Below are 17065 nucleotides of genomic sequence, written 5' to 3'. Positions count from 1 at the left end.
AGTTTCATTTATTCCATGTTTATGTGTTACTAGGAGAAACTTAGTCTTCTGAATCCCATTCAGGGTTTCTTCCAGAAAGCTATTTGGTTTTACATATTTCCTTTATATTGTCTTTTAATTTATATAGAGAAAAATGATTTATCTATGTAGAACTAATACCTTCCTGGGAAGCAATCAACTCACAGAAGTTAATCTATGAGTTTATGGTCTCATCCAAGAACTTTCCCCTTTCTAAGCCTCTGCAAAGACTCGCAACTTGTTTCCTTACCACCACAAGAACAAAAATTTTTGGAATGAAGACAGTTTCCATGAAAAATTTATGAGGAAACACAGTATTCCAGTGAAAACTGTCTGTGATGTAACCACATTATGAGACTGACAACTCTTTGGGCTCTGTGCATCACCATAAAATGGGAAGAGCAGCAATGTTTTACTTGTGAAGTGCTAAATGACAGCCACTGAAAGCATACCACGTAGGAGTGACTCCCTCTTCACCTTGACCATGCTGGCTTCTCCACTCTCTCCTGGCCAACCCACTGTCTGTCTTCATTGACCCCCAGCCTGAACAAGCTGTGAAGTGAGTCTCAGTGGGCTAATTTAAAAAATAAAATAAAAATTTCCTTTTTGAAATGTATTTATGTTTTTAGACAAAGACTTCCCTCCTTCTTCCCTTCTCCTGTAACTGTATTTTATGGCAGCTGCCCCCTTGCTGGATGTACTGCAGACTGCTGTGGACAGCTAAAGGACCCCCTTGGTATTCAGACAAGAAAATCTTTCTCCTGTCATGAGTTTTTTCCTCTCCTGAAAAAAAGGAGAAATTTTCAGAGTCTGAGCATGCATTATAGTGAAGGTTCAGGGTATGCAGAGGACTTTTATTCTGTTGAAAGTCATATATACTGATGTCTTCTGAGTGCCTGTTTGTTATTATGTGAGTGATCAAACTAGAGTCATACAGGGGCATGAGTTCTGCTGTATTTTATACTGCATTTGGAATAGATATTTTTGGGAATCAGTTCACTTAACTGTCTGAACAGTGGGAAGAGTTAGGTGTCTCCTTATTTATGAGATTTCTTCTATAGCTGGGACACGAGGACTTGCCAGCAGATACTGTCTGCTATCTCCAGTGAATCTTATGGCTTCAGTGAGTGTAGCATCTGCCAAGAATTTAAGTATGAGTGAACCAGAAAATTTCTGAGGCTAGCATAGCCATTTCAATCTTGGTTTTATCAAAAGCTGATTTGTGGATCAAACAGGAGCAGCTGCTGTGTTTGCTTCAAAATCTATCTAAAACATTTTCTACGTTTCTTATTTTGGGGATTTCTCCATTCAGCTTCAACTGCTCACTTTACAGAATGTTTGCGCAGATTCTGCTAGGTACTGTCCTACTTATCACATATTACAAATCAATAGAATGCAATTTCTTTCCATGTCTGTCCTTGGTACACGGGAATAGCAAATTGTAGCACCAACTACTCTCCTGCATGTGCCAGATGGTCTTAGAGAATACACTGTGGAGGCTTCCTACGCACCATCCTGCAGATTAAGAATATAGGGCCTGCTATTTAACTACTGCAAATCAGCAGAGTGCCACTAAACAGATTGTGCAAACCCAGTTTGCATTAGATGCTGTGTGACTCATTGGATAATTAATAAAAATTGCTGTAATATGCTTGCTGATGCTTTCCTCAGTGAATTTCCCCTATATTCTAAATATCATAGAAAATGGTTACATGATACTTGTAGTACAGTTGACATATAGTTCCTGAATAGAGAGGAATTTTTTTTCAAGTCATGTTAGAGAAAACTCACAAACATTGCAATGCAGAGAACACAGTATAAGTAGTTTAAATGTATATAAATAATATACAAGATACTGTATATGTACATCTGAGGTTGCTTTTGAAAAACTACTGTGCTTTGGAAATAGTTTATGTAGCATAGACTGCATGTACAAAGAAAATGTTACCTGATTTTAGAAGGGTGTAACTGGAAAAGTGAAGTAGACTTAGTATCTGGAACAATGTACAGAAGAGCTATTACAAAAATACACTAGAGGCACATTGGCTTCATACAGGTAGAAGTAATAATGAATGTAAGATCTGTCTTAAAATTTTTGGTTCCTTTAAGATAATACTTTTTGTTTGTGTGATGCTTTTCAAATTTCCATAGCTGTCCAGTAGCATAGTTTGGACAGAGCAGTTCTTCTGGTGTGTTGTATTACCCTTTATTTTCCAAAGAATGTATCTAGTAGAAACTTGCCTAATTTTCCTGAAAATCTTATAGAAAGGAAGGAATTTATTTGCATTTGACCAGTTGTGTGTGGTACAATGTGCATTACTTTTGGAATGCAATACTGCAGTGAAGAAGAAAATATTTTGCATTCATGTTACCTTACTGTAACCATATATGAAAGCTAATCCTGGGCATGCTACTGACAGTTGTTTAGAAAACAAAACAATAAAACAAACTTGGAATGTTAGTTTACAATTAATCTGACAACCCAAATGCATGTAGGTAGATTGCCCACCTATGTGTGTATGCTATTCCTGTTCATATTGGTGGTCAGGATATTGTAGATTTCCCTGGAAGTAGATGATTTCGCATGGATTTGCTGAGTGCCAGACCGAAGACCAAAACATTCAGTTAAAGTTTTTGTCGAAGTTTTCCTTAGTCACCTTTATACTTGAAAAATCTTCCTTGAATCTCATACAGTCATTTAATGCTGTTTCTATGATCTTACAAAAATGAATTTTAATTCTGGTATGGAAAGTGAACTGAACCCCCTCAGAACAGAGAGGCACTATTGCTTGCTCTCCTTAACTCTGCCCTGCACGCACTGTTTCCCCTGTGTCAGGAAAGCTGATGTAGCACTAAAGCTTGTTTTTTTTTAAATGTTGGCTTCTAATTGCAACCAGTAATCACACTGAAAAAAAGCTAAATAACTAAATATTAATTTAGAGATTTCATTGCTTGTTGCTCCTTTCTTTCTGTGCTTCAGTATCCCACTCTCCACCCTTGAGCCTCCATTTTCAGAACCTCATCATTGGTCTTGTCAGATTGTTCTGAAAGTAACCATATACCTACCTGCATACATTAATCTCCCTGCTGACTTGCTTATGTTTGCCTTCTCTTCCTGCACTAGTGCTTCTTGCTTGTGGGTGAGAAAGAGCCAGGCTTTGCTGGGGGATATGTGAAGGACTGTTCTGGGAATATGATGGCCCTCCTTCAGTGTGCACTTTCTGCATGATGACTTCCAGTGCTGCCAACATTTGTGTACATATGGTCAAGGTTTTAGTTTAATCATAATCATGTTATTGCTTTTTAAAATTATGAGTTTTATATTTCTTAATAGAAGTAAGTAGATCTGCTCTGAGTTGTTTTTTTAATTACAATTTTGGAAGCTGTGTGGTATCAATGTAGTGATATGGCAAGGTTTGCAGTTCCTAGGTAATTTAATTCTGAGGTTTATTGTGTCAAAATATGAACAGGAATGAGTTGTCTTTAAAAAAAACACAAATTAAGTATGTCCCTGAACACTAATCTTTGTCTGGTGCAATCACAGTTTTGTTTTGTTTTGTTGGGTTTTTTTTAAGATCCCAGTTCAAAAAAACACTCAGATATAGGCATGATAAATATTTTAAAAATTATTAATAATGTATTTATATTATATTAACTGATGCTGAGAAGTCCACTCAACACTGAGTAATAAAAACACATCTTTATGTTAATCAGTTTAATGTGAAATAAGAATCAACAAGTTTTTTTCTGTTTTATGTTTGGTTGGTTTTTTTGAAGGATGAAGTTGTGCAGAGAAAAAAGCAGTGGGTGAGATAGCTGTGTAAACTTACATGTAAATTAAATGGTCTAATATAAACTCTGTATGGAATTCTCTGCTTTTCAGCTATCCAGCTTTAGGGAAGAACATCTTTGTGTCTTCGTTTTATTTTTGAAGATGGGAACAAAAAGGTGTGTGAATGGTCAGGTATCTAGCACTTTTCAAAATTTAATAATGTGTTCTTATCTTGTGTTTCAAAGTGACAGATTCTCTGGCCCAGTCTGTAGTCCACCATTTAAGATGGATAATGCAGAAAGATCTTCTTGGCCAAGATGTGTTTCTTATTGGGCCTCCTGGGCCTCTCCGGCGATCTATTGCCATGCAGTATCTGGTAAGTATGTTGGTTTAAATTCTTGGAGATGTAGTTATTAATGTCAGTTAGTCATTTCTATATTAGACAAATGGTAAAAAGTTAGTCCTAGAAAATCTTACAACAAACTACTTAGGAGGTAAATAAGTTTTTCCATAAATGTGCTTTCCAAAGTTCAATTTTTGTTATAGACAAATAGAAAGTACAGACATTTTAATACATGTTTTTCTGCTTAAACTCCAGGGGAAAAAAAAAAAAGAGTTGGAAAACTGTGTTACCATATGCTATCACAAATGGAGAAACAGTTTGTTCTCGGCATTATGTATGTTAGAAGATTAAGATATCTACCTACTGTTACAGACAACAAATCGATTTTACTTCATTACTTAAAAAAAGAAATGGAGGAAAGGATTTAGGAGAGAAGTGTTCTGAGTAACATTTGGGAACAGTTATTGTGAGTGATTAGAGTAGATGCGTGTATGATCCTCTCTTAGAATGTGGGAAGGACTTGCCTACATCCATCTGTATGAACCATGGGAGCAATATGTACAAAATTTCTCATTTAAAAAGTCAATGCCCTTAAATGATCAGGAGGAGAGGGTTGTTTGCCTCCAAAAGTGGTGTGGGTAGGACTTGGTCTGCCATGAGCTATATCTGGAATCTGACTGGGCCAAGGGATCACAAATGGAGGTGTATAAACCGTTGTCGTAAAGATCAGTCATTCCTTTAAAAATCAAAAGATACTAATTCAAATACTAGCTCTCAGAGGTAAAGCATAGAGGAGAAAGCTGCAAGATTTGAACTATGCAAAGGAGAGAAAAGATTTCTTAATTCGGCAAACCAGATGTACTACTCGGTAGCTTGATGTATTCTTTAAAATAAATGAGAAGAGTTTAGTATAACCTAAAAAGAGGACTTAAAAAACACCTGATATCCAGGCATGGGACATAGAATGTGTCTTGTTATTTATGCCACTAACTTTATGCACTTGAGATCTATTAGAAGGGCTGCTGCCTGGAGCTCTTCTGTACAAATATACCATTAGACCTATACTTAAAGTTTACTTACTGAGGTTATGGTCTCGCTTTTGTAATAACTTTAGACTGTTGTTCACAGGAGCTAACAAAGCGGGAGGTTGAATATATTGCACTGTCGAGGGACACCACAGAAACTGACCTCAAACAACGACGAGAGATCCGAGATGGTAGTGCTTTTTATCTTGATCAGGCAAGTTCCACTCATGCAGCACCTGATAGTTGTTTACAAGTAGTTTGAAGGAAGTAATGGTTTATATGATGAAAAATTAGTACGTGGATAAACATGTTTCTAATGCAAGTGGAAAGTGTCTTGCACTCTTGATCTCATGATTATCGAAAATGTTGTCTTTACCCAAATCTGAGATTACTCCATCTTGTAAGAGTACTACAGGGTTGATTTAGGCAGGGTATTTTTGATATTCTTCTGTAACGAGGAGTAAGACCCATTCTGTGCAAGTTAAATCGGCACTACCCTTGGTACGTCTCTTCCCCAATAGTTGTAGCACATTGGATGTATTTCTGAAATGAATCTTCTGATCACTCCAGTAAGAACACTCAGGAAAATTAGCTTTCCAGACTAAAGGTCTAAGATTACCATCTTCCTCAATGAGTTAGAAATTTTCAGTTAAAAGGTTCTAACCAGAATCCAGCACAGTGATTCTTCAGACCAAGACTTTCCTTTAGCAAGATACCAAAGTACTAAAATCAGTTCGAATCATGATGTCTTTACTCAGTTCATGTTTTACTCATTGTATTTGTAGCCAATGTATATTTAAGCTCTGAATGGAAAATAAGAAGATAAATAACTGGTATTTAGTTGAACACTTTTAGAATATTGGAAACTTAAAGAATGAATCTTGTAGATAGTGGTGTTCCAGCTGAAGTTTTCTCACTCTACATTTTAGGTAAGGATACATAAAATATGGTACATACTTGTGTTTAAAACCATCATAGATCTAATTATTCCATTTTATTATTGAGCTATAAAGTTTTACAGGTTACACTGGTGCCTAAATTTTAATTAGTTCATTTAATGATTTTGAGGTTTGCAGATGGCTGTACCAATTCAGAACATTAGAGAAGCCGGACACTACTCTTCTTTAAACCACAGACCATGAATTGTTTGAAGATAGAGAAAGGTATCTCTAGGTAGCCAAGTGGCGTAGCTGAGCTAAAGAGAAGGTGAACTCATGTGGGGGACTGAAGATACTATGCTCCGCTTTTCAGATTTACACACCATTTCCTTTCCTGTGGAATCTCATGCTTGCTCTTCATTACACCCAAGAGAAGACAGCAAAGCTCCAAACTCTGGTTTCCAGAACACCCTCTGTATGAATTCTGTGGGTTGAATAAAACCTAGCTGTTGTTTAAGATAGATGAGGCTCTTTGTATGCAAGTCTTAACATAGTAGTGTAGTTTACACTTTGAATAATGATATACTGTAATGAAACCTGGCATCTTGTGACCAGAAAGAACTTTAATTTAGTGAATTGTCAGGTTTGCAGACCTGGAAGGGTTTGCAAAGTTTTCTGAGTGATTGTTGAAGGTATTACTGTTGCTTATAGCTCTACCTTTAATAGTCACAGATTAAATTCTGTAAATTTTTATCTTAAAGGTTTCAAAACATCTACTGTATTTTAACATGAAGTTACTGAACATAATTGCAGTTATTTTAAATAGATTTGAAAGGTGGTGATTGGGAAGCAGTTACTGAAATTCTTTATTGAAATGTATATTGAAGGACCAGTGTATCAAATATTCTTGCCTATTAGCGTTTCGTAGTACTAGAGTGAATCAAATGGCGGATTTGAAGTTAGGTAGGTAACAGAGATATCTGAAAAAGGGTTTATTTACTTCAGAAATAGGAGACCATTAAAAGAAAGGTAAACATTGTATTACTAAATTCATTCCTTATTAAACTAATGTACAATTAAGAATTTATAATGGGGTAATGTTGAATTATTTGTTTTAATTCAAGTACTGACAGCAGAAAATTCTGTTTCCTAGTCTTTACCTTGGGCCATTTATTTTGGCTTTCAACTGTAATTCACTGTTAAAAGCCTCAAAAATGTCATTATCGCTGTTACTGAGCTAATTAAGTAACGTCTTGTTTTTATTCTGTAATTTATTGCATGGGTTAATTATATTGTATATCAAGTAATTAGTTAAAATTACTTTATATTGCATAAATATTTAAATGGCACCTTCGAATTTTGCTTTTACTGATAGAAGAGCTTGTCTTGCAGAGTGGTTTTCTCCTTCTGTAACTCCTTTGTAGTTGAGCGGTCAACTTCATTGAACCAGTATGAAGATTCCAATATCAACCTACTGCCTTTTCAAAAATTAAGGAATTAGATTTTTATTGTGTATGTAAAGGCATAAAAGGCACATTTCTGGTTTACACTCTTATTAGTACAGGCTCCTGCATTAGCAATTATTACATCTAAGGAAATCCTACATTATTTTAGTGTAATAGATACATTTGGGAGAACAGCTAAGCCATTTTGTTGTGCTTGAGAGGTGTATTGCTCCAGGATTGTGTCACAAACGATGTTGTCTGAAATGCCCAGTTTTGTTTACCCTGTATCTTCCTGCTTTTGCATAAAATGAAGCAAACTTCCTAAACACAAACCACTTAATAAAGTGTACAGCCTTTTCTGTTCAAGACAATCAAATTAACTGAGGTTGGAATAAGTATGTAGATGTCATATGATTATGTGCTGAAAAAAGACAAATGCAAATGTCATGTTTTTGAAGATTTGTGGATTAAGTTGCATCCACTGAGTGGATATAAATGTATGTCACTGTCATTTCTGCATATACAGAATTAGACTGTTTTGGAGTATCTTTGAACTATGTGAAGATATTCATTTTAATACAATAATTTTACATCTCTAACTGTACCAGTTTTACAATGATAAAATATAAAACTGATTATCGGGATACCAGAAAAATAATCTCCTGACAAGGCTTGAAAGACTTCTTGTAACAAACAATTCAACACCCAGAGTGACAGAAATGACAGTTTAAACTATCCTGTCTGTAAAATAAACATGATATGAAATCCCTTGGAGTAGCATTAAACAGACTCGGATTTGGTTTCCTTTAATCAAAGCAGATTAGAAAGGGAGCTATAAAATCAGACATGAGAATAATTGAATGAAATTATAATAGTATTTGAGAGTGAGATTATAATCATATTTGAGAGTATGTATGTATTTTTTATGTGTTTGTGTATATAGATAAAAATAAAAATCTTTCTATATCTCACTAAAGAGCTGTGTAAGGGTAATTCAGCTTTAAGAAAATAACCGGTGAGAGGGAATTATGTAATTCTGTGATTTATTAATTTACTGCTTTGGAGGTGACAGTGGGGTTTTGGTGTGCTGGTAGGTTAGCCACAGCAAAGGCATTGTCAGAAAGTGTAACTTCATTGACTGACTGTCACTGCCATATCTGTCTACCTAGAACAAAGAGCGAGATAGCAAAGTTTGTAGACAGTAGAGACAAGCAATGCAGTACTCCAAAAGTGTGAATGTTACTATTTATTTTCTTGTTTTGTCCAACAGCACGCAGAAAGAGGGAAACATTAGGTAGAAATCAAGAGTATTTGGATGAAGTTAATCTTTATTGATGTTGACATAGTATGTCTTGTATCTAAAAAAGAAATGTGTGATGAGGACCCCTGTATAGTAGCCTCCTAACTTCGAGAAGGGATTTTGTTTTAATCGTTTGCAGTACTTCTTTCATGCTTCTAAAAGTGTCAGTATTTAACTGAATTTGTTAGGTTGGTAGTTCAGACTCTGGTATCTTGTGTTGATGTATAGGGTGTATGTAGATGAATGCCTGTGATGTAATGTGGAGGAGTATTAGGACTGTGTATTTGTAATTCCTGACAGATTAAAATCAAAAGTGTGAGGTTATGTTTATGTCAGTTACATGTATATTTTACTTTCTTTTCAGCTAATATTTCCTACAATTGGGGAAAGAGCAATACTTGGTAATATGTGGGGTCATAATATCCATAGGCAATATGGACTTGATGGATGGTGTTCTGAGTCAAAGTGATTTCTGAGTGATAACCAATTTAATAATTTTTAGATATCTGTCAAGTACCTAATTTCCTTTTTATTTTGCTACTCAACAGGAAGAAAAACTTAAATTACCCTTCTCCCTTATTCTTGTCCAAAAGACAAGAGTTACAGAAAATGAAGATAAACCCCCTCTAAGTTTCTTTGTATGTAGGTATTTACACTAGTAAGTCTGTTAAAAAACTCAGTTTGCTTGTTCCTGGGTCTGGCCTCTGCCCAAGAGGTAAAATGTTTCACGTATCTGATGTAAATATGCTGTTGTACTAATATACCTGTTGTAAAGCAACTAAAATAGCAGGACCCTACCTGTGTGGGGACGTAATTTCTTGTAAATACAGTTTGCAGGCACTATTGCAAAAACACCTGACTGTCACGTTAGGGTAAGGGGTTATGGAAATAAAACATCATTTGACGTGTGGTACTTCAAAAATGGAAAAAAAAAAAAAGTGGGGAGGAAGCTGAAATCAGTGACTGCAGAAGCAAAAATCAATGACTGTGAAATGAAAGACTGTTTCAGTTCTTGTCACATTAAGATACTTATGTTCTGATTCACTTCCTAGGGTAAACTTTTCTAGCCAAGTTTTCTGATTTGAAATTCCAATAAACTCAATAGTTTTTTCTTTAGCTGTTTTTCATTCTGTACCATGGTGTTGCATTATGAATTAGATGCTCACCATTGCACGCTATTCATCCTCACTGAAACACTAACAACTGCAGACAGCTGGATTCCCTCTTTGGATACTAACTAACCTGTCTGACAGTGCTCTGGTATACTGCAATTTCTCTGTCTTTTGTGGGGTTTTTAATAAAAAAAGGAGTGGATAACAGTACCTCTCCTGTAATTTTCCTAACCTCACAGGAGAAAATTCACTGTAAAACCTACCCAGAAAACACTTGATTAACTCAGCAGGTAGGCTGAATAGTGAAGGTGTCACCCTCTACACCATTACAGAGTGAAAAAAAGAGTTGAATTAGTTCTTAAGTTACCTTTTTAATTTGACTAATAACATTAGTTACTATTACATTGATTTTAGTAAAACCTGAACATCACAGTTGCAATATGTGTAACTCAGTATAGTTGTGACCTAAACTGTAAAATACAAAACTGTAGTTTATCATTGTCTGCAAAGTGAAAAATTTTGTAACAAAAAACAGACTACACGTTTTTCATAAATAGTAGGTCTGTGTGTCATCTTTCAATGTCATGTATTCAGAATTTTTATATTAAATAAATTCCATTTTAAACAACTAGCATAAGATTCTAAAAATATTTAAGTAAAAAGGTAACAGTGATTTTTCAAAAAGAATTTATTTTTTTTTTAAACTGGTTGAATGTGACTTTAGTAGGCCTTTATGTTACTACATAGTTTTTGTTATTTTGGAGGAAGTCTTTTCATATTCAATCATTTACCAGCAGTCCTGGTCAACTACAAAGGTGATGCCTGAGAACAGTCAGAAGGAGAATCCTGGGAGCTACTGATCTGTCAGCCTGACCTTGGTGCCAGGGAAGTTCATGGAGCAGATTGTCTTTAGTGCCATCGTGTAACATGTACAGGACAACCAGGGGATCAGGACCAGCTGACATGGGCTTGTCAAAGTCAGATCCTATTTCACCAGCCTGATTTCCTTCTGTGACGAGGTGACCCACTTAATGGATAATGGAAAGGCTGTGTATGTTGTTTACCTAGACTTTATTAAAGCTTTTGGCACCATTTCACACAGCATTCTGCTGGAGAAACTGACTGCTCATGACTTGGATGGGTGGTCAGTTAAAAACTGGCAGGATGACCAGAGAGTGGTAGTGAATGGAGTTACATCCAACTGGTGGCTGGTCACCATCATGTTTCACAGGGCTCAGTATTGGGACCAGTCCTGTTTAACATCTTTGTTGTTAACCTGGATGAGGCAATCGAGTGCCCTCTCCGTCAGTTTGCAGATGACACCAAGTTGGGCAGGAGTATTGATCTACCGGAGGGCAGCAAAACTCTGCAGAGGGATCTGGACAGGCTGGATCAAGGAATTGAGGCCAACAGTATGAGGTTCAGTGAGGCGAAGTACTTGATCCTGCACTTGGATCATAATAACCCCATGCAGTCCTAGAGGCTGGGGGAAGAGTGGCTGGAAAGCTGCCCATTGGAAAAGGACCTGGGGGTGCTGGTTGACAGCCAGCTGAACATGAGCCAGCAGTGTGTCCAGGTGGCCAAGAAGACCAATGGCATCCTGGTCTGTATCAGCAATAGTGTGGCCAGCAGGACCAGGAAAGTGATTGTCCCTCTGTACTTGGCACTGTTGAGGCCATACCTTGAGTCCTGTGTTCAGTTTTGGGCCTCTCACTACAAGAAGGACATTGAGGTGCTGAAATGAGTCCAAGGAAGAGCAATGAAGATGATGAAGGGTCTGGAATAAGGAGTGGCTGATGGATCTGGGTTTGTTTAGGCTAAGGGGAGACCTTATTGCTCTCTACAGCTACCTGAAAAGAGTTGTGGAAAGACTGAGGTAGGTCTCTTCTCCCAGATGACAAGTGACAGGATGAGAGGAAGTGGGCTCAAGCTGCACCAGAGGAGGTTTAGATTAGATATTAGAAAAAAAGTAGACATTGTTTACAGATATCTTTAAAATTTAAAGAAGTAGTTTCCCCACTAGGAGACAATTTTGTACGCTTCACTGCCCCGACATGTGTTTGTATGTTGATCTTTAGACTGCCTCTAAATTTCTAGAGGATTTGCTGTTTTCATATAAATATTATAAAAAATTATCTTATTAGTTCTTCTGCATCTTTGTATGAGAATAAGGTCAGCCATTTACAGTAAATTACAAGTTTTGATCAATGTGCTCTTCCTTCCTTGATAAAATGAGTAATAAAAGCTCCTAACATATTCCATTCTGCATCTCTATCATTTCTTTTCCTGTTACCTTTTACTTGTTGGTTAGTTTTAACAATTTAAATTTAAAAAACTTGATTCATTGTATTTGACCCATGGAAATAAATTTAGAAGATATCAATTTCCTCTGAGTTCTGTGATATTTGTTAGCATGGTAGGTTACAGGGACTCAAATATCTCCCTCCCTTCGCTGGAAAACAAACTGTACCATGAATTTAATAGTTCAAGTTCTGTTAGCCTGCTGCAGGCAGTCAGCATCATGTTAGCTCAAAACCAGCCAAAGTTTTGTGTTGTTTTTAACAGATGGTTGCTAAGGATCCCTTTCCATCATAAGTGACATCTGGACATTACATTGTTGTGATGTTTATGAGATACAGGAATGAATGGAAAGAATTGGGTGGATGAGTTTGTATGGGATATTGTGCGGGTGGTGGGAACAAGATATTGCATTGGAAGGGACATCTGAAATGTAGGCTACAGATATAAAGAATCCTTACCTCATTAGTTCTCATACATTTCAGTATGTGCATTGTGGTGAGCTTTTTTCTGTCCTTCATCGTTTCTGACACTATATAACTTCATCCATGTGCTTATGCAATGTGGTTTATGTCAAAACTGGGGTTTACAACTTCCTACACTTATATTTTGCACTGCTCAAATGGAGGAGCTCAGCTACAGAAAAGTCAGTGAAAGTCTGCTTATAGTTGTCTTGTTCCTAAGGTGGTTTTACCTTTAAAGGTAAAATATATATATTTTTAGGTGCAGTGTGAAACTGCGGTAAGCATTCTGCATTACGTATTTGTTGCATAAAGCCATTACAGTGAGAGCAGTGCTGTGTGAAGGGTTTCTGCTCCCAGCCTGCAGTAGCTGCAGGTATTCCCTGGAGCAGGTATCCAGATTACTGTCCTTCCAGAGCCCTGGGAGCACAGGTGGGAGGCAGCAACATCTGTCCTCCTCTGAGGAGCAAAATAGTGCCTCACTGTAGTGACAATAAATCTGAAAGTAAACATTTAACAAATCCCTCTTGGCCTTTTAACAAGTATTAATATGTTTAATCTCAGATTTATCAGCAAGGTTGCATGATATAAACCCCCCTGTCAAATTTGTGTTTTATATTAAACATTTAGAATAAATAAGGCTAATGAGAGAGGGAGGCAGTGCAACTCTTTCAGGTTCTCATTACAGAATTATGAAGATTTGTTTCTTGGAAGCATTTTTAAAAAACAATTTTCAGTGGCAGATTGCAAACTTACTTTCCTTCCTCTAATTTTTTTATCGCATTTTAGTTTCCATACCAATCCATCAATGTACAGATAAAGCTGAAGTAATGACTCAGGGGATGCCTCGTAGTATGCCTAGCAAAAACTTACTAAACTAATTACTAATCAGAATGCAGAAATAGTGTAGTTCAGTGAGAGATTAGTTCAGCTGTTCTGGTCCTAAGAGCAGACTTTATACGACTTAAGAATTTTAGAGATAGATGAAGTGTGCATTACTTCATTGTATTCTGGACAAAAACTTCCATTATTTCAGATAGGCTTTGAAGATAAATAAATGAACACAGTTTGGTAGAAGGCCAGTCAGAGTACATTAGAACCCAGGTTGTGGTCATAGGATCGTTGTTATGGGGTGTCTTTGATTAAGAAGTAAAAAAACATGGTTGTGCATTCAGTCTTTCCTGAAGCTGATTGTAAAAGGTATATATAGGTAGACAAAGATAATTTGTAGCATATCTTCTGAAATTTTATTTTCCTGAAAAATAAAACTTTGAATGAAAACTTCAGTTTCCAAGCTCTGTTCTTGATCCTGATGATCAGTGGTCAGCATAGTGTAGTAGGCTGCTTCTCAAGATTGCACTGCTAATGAAGAGTATCTTCTTTCTTGAAGTTAATGATTTTTTTATAACTCCTAACATTCACTGTCAGCAGTGTCACCCCTACAGCAGATGTCCTACAGTTCAAGAAAGAGGTTTGTGTTGATACTGCAAGCCTGTTATTTCAGCAAGCCTTCATCCATAGTGTGCGTGTCTCAACATGAGTCAACAAGATTCTATGGATACTCAAAATATTTTGAAACCATATGAACAGAATGTGTACTTTCCTCTGCCTAGTAAAAATCAGTCATAAGGTCTTCACAGACTTATAATGTGCAGAATCCAACCAGCTTGGCAAATAAACTGTTTGTTAAAGTGTATTCTGGCTGTATTTCCAGGCTGCGTTTAGACAAAGTAGCATTTTGTTCATGCCAGGTATTGGACTGTCTGGTGGAGACTCAGGTTTTCTATTCAAGCAGGTTGGAGCAGATTTTTTACTTGACCGGTGACCTTCCTAGGGAAGAATGTTAGTAGAGAATTTGTCCTTGGTATGCATTTTAGGGGATAAGGAGAGGGATATTTTATGTTGCCTGTTAGTAGAGTATAATATTCTCAATGAACAACAACAACAAAATTCTTTGCTTTTTTAAAGAATTGGTGGATCAGTGGAAGAGAAATAATCTGAGGGTTATTGCTTGTTTTAATGGGTTTATTCTATGCTCCTTAGATACTGATTGTGAGGCTAGATATAAAAATACTGTCTTTCTAAGAAAAGAGGTTGATCTGCAGATGTGTATCAGGATTTAGGAGTGCCTTTTTTCAATAGTGTTTGCCTGTGTCCGGATTAGATACATTAATGATTAGGAATTATTTCCATCTTAATAACAATGTGCAAAACTTATTTTAGGGCTAATTTGCCAGTTGTTAGTTATGCTTCTAAACTGTACATAAGAAGCATCCTAATTAGTTAGTGTTATCATTTAATGTCTTCTTCTTGGATGGATCTCTGATTCAGTTGGATTCTTTATACCACAAAGCAATTAATTTGTTGTGCAGAACTCTTCTTTGTCTCTAGTTTATTCTTGTGCATCCTTTATACATCTACTTTCATATATAATTTTGGGGGGTTATTTTTGTATTCTGGTGCTTCTCCATTATTCTTTCTCATATCTTCCTTCTTTCTCTCTGACCCAATTTTTGGCATCTATTGTATTCATCAGAGATTTCCATCTAGCATTATATGACAGGTTCTTCTGTAGGAGTTTATAGGAGAAATGATGGGAAGAGACTTCATTTGTCTCCCTTTGCAACTGTGCTTGTGACTAAAATTGTATTTAAATGTGATAGGAATGCAAAGAAAGACTCTTTGATGCTTCCAAATGTGCTCTGTGCCCAAACATGCCATGTAGTTATCTGATTAAACGTCTGCAAATCAGAAGAGCACAAGAATGCATTGTATTTCGGAGTCTTTTACTGGGCAGTAATTAGGTGTATTAGATAACAAGTGCATTTAATGTTCTCGAGTGAATGTCATTATAATAAGGTTGCACAAAATCACCAACACAGTTTAGTTTTACATTTTGGCTCGATGTTATGCACTTAGATAAGCAGCCATATGTAAATAACAAATAAACTAGAAAAGAAATAATTTTCTATTCCTGAGTCTCCAAAAGATTATCAGGTCAGTGGCTGCATTTTTTATTCTGTTTTTGTAGAAGACCATATTCAGTTAGGGAATATACTTCTAAATATTTTAAATTTTTTCACTTTTAAAAAAGCCTTATTATGTATTAGTACTGTTTTGTTTTCATCATCTGTGCTTGGTTTCAATAGATTTATAATCTAATCAGACTAAGCAATGTAATGAGGATGTATTATGCTGGTGCATATTCTGAAAAATCCAAAGGAATACCAGACTTTTTTCTAAATATTTTAATATAATTGTCAACATGTGAAGCCACCTTGATTTTATGTTTTCTGTTTATATAGCTATCCCAGAATTGTTAAAATACCCAAAAGTGAAAAATATTACATGACATCATAAAGAAAGGATGCCGCATATATTAATATATGCTGTGTATAGACTAAAATTCTGCAAAGTTTTATATTTTATTCTGTTGGTACAAAAAGTAGAACTTATTTCTGTCACTGCCTATAATAGTTAGGAGATAAAAGTCCAGCTTATGAACGTCTAGCACTGTTAAGGTGCGACTCTTCCTGATCACTACTGATGTGAATCTTACTGATTCTTAGAGAAAGAAGCACTGTTTTGGGAAACCCTTGGAGGTTCTTTCTCAGCAGAATTTACTGAAATATGGAAAGTTTGATTCAATTATAATATTGTGGGGTTTAATTTTTTTTAAAAGTGTGCGGTTCGTGCAGCTACCGAAGGCAGAATCCTTGTTCTGGAAGGCTTGGAGAAGGCTGAGCGGAACGTCCTGCCGGTGTTAAACAATTTGCTGGAGAATAGGGAAATGCAGCTTGAAGATGGTCGTTTTCTCATGTCTGCAGAGCGTTATGACAAACTTTTGCAGGTATGGAAATGCTATTTGGATTTTCCTTTTTTTTTTTTTCTATTCTTGGTAGTGCTGGAATACTGTTGTGAAGGGGAGAGTACTTATCAAACGGGGGAAATCTCACCCAGGTTTCTGGGTTTTTTTTCTGGAACGTTGCATGGAATGAAGTAGGCAAGGTAAACTATGCAGGAATTCAAACTACTGTTTTCAAAACCCTAAAGTTTTCATCTGTATCTTGCCTACACAGGGAAAAGAGTAGTCCATGTTAAGCTTGTATGAGTCCATGTTAAGCTTGTATGAAGCATGTATGTTTCTAAAACATGGAAGCCACAATGTGAGAATAACTAAAATAAACTTGTGAAAAGATATTTAAGTTGAAATTGTTCCCATGAAGTTCAGATAATGCTTCAACATTGCAATAGCCTTGTTGCTAAGCCTTTAAAATGTTAGGATACCAAACGAATGAGGTCAAGATGAGTGACACTGTATTCATTGGTGCTGTTTTACCTTTAATTTGCAAACGTATATGTAAAGAGCAACCTAAACTATAGAAAATGGTCAGATTGATAGGAAAAGGGATT

General features: G+C 36.2%; 1 protein-coding gene across 1 annotated transcript in view; it reads left to right on the top strand.

The window, feature by feature from the left end:
* VWA8 (von Willebrand factor A domain containing 8) overlaps nucleotides 1-17065 on the top strand; it is a 179620-nt gene that overhangs the window by 17323 nt on the left and 145232 nt on the right. Inside the window, exons 3-5 of the mRNA XM_050333094.1 lie at nucleotides 4036-4166; nucleotides 5262-5372; nucleotides 16335-16502. Of these exons, the coding sequence (XP_050189051.1) occupies nucleotides 4036-4166; nucleotides 5262-5372; nucleotides 16335-16502 (410 nt within the window). The remainder of the gene's footprint in view (nucleotides 1-4035; nucleotides 4167-5261; nucleotides 5373-16334; nucleotides 16503-17065) is intronic.

The sequence above is a fragment of the Myiozetetes cayanensis genome, unplaced genomic scaffold (genome assembly GCF_022539395.1).
Source record: "Myiozetetes cayanensis isolate MyiCay16 unplaced genomic scaffold, myiCay2020 scf5-8, whole genome shotgun sequence".
NCBI classification, from domain to species: domain Eukaryota; kingdom Metazoa; phylum Chordata; class Aves; order Passeriformes; family Tyrannidae; genus Myiozetetes; species Myiozetetes cayanensis.
The sequence above is the reverse complement of the archived record's forward strand: the minus strand, read 5'-3'. Positions and strand labels throughout refer to the sequence as shown.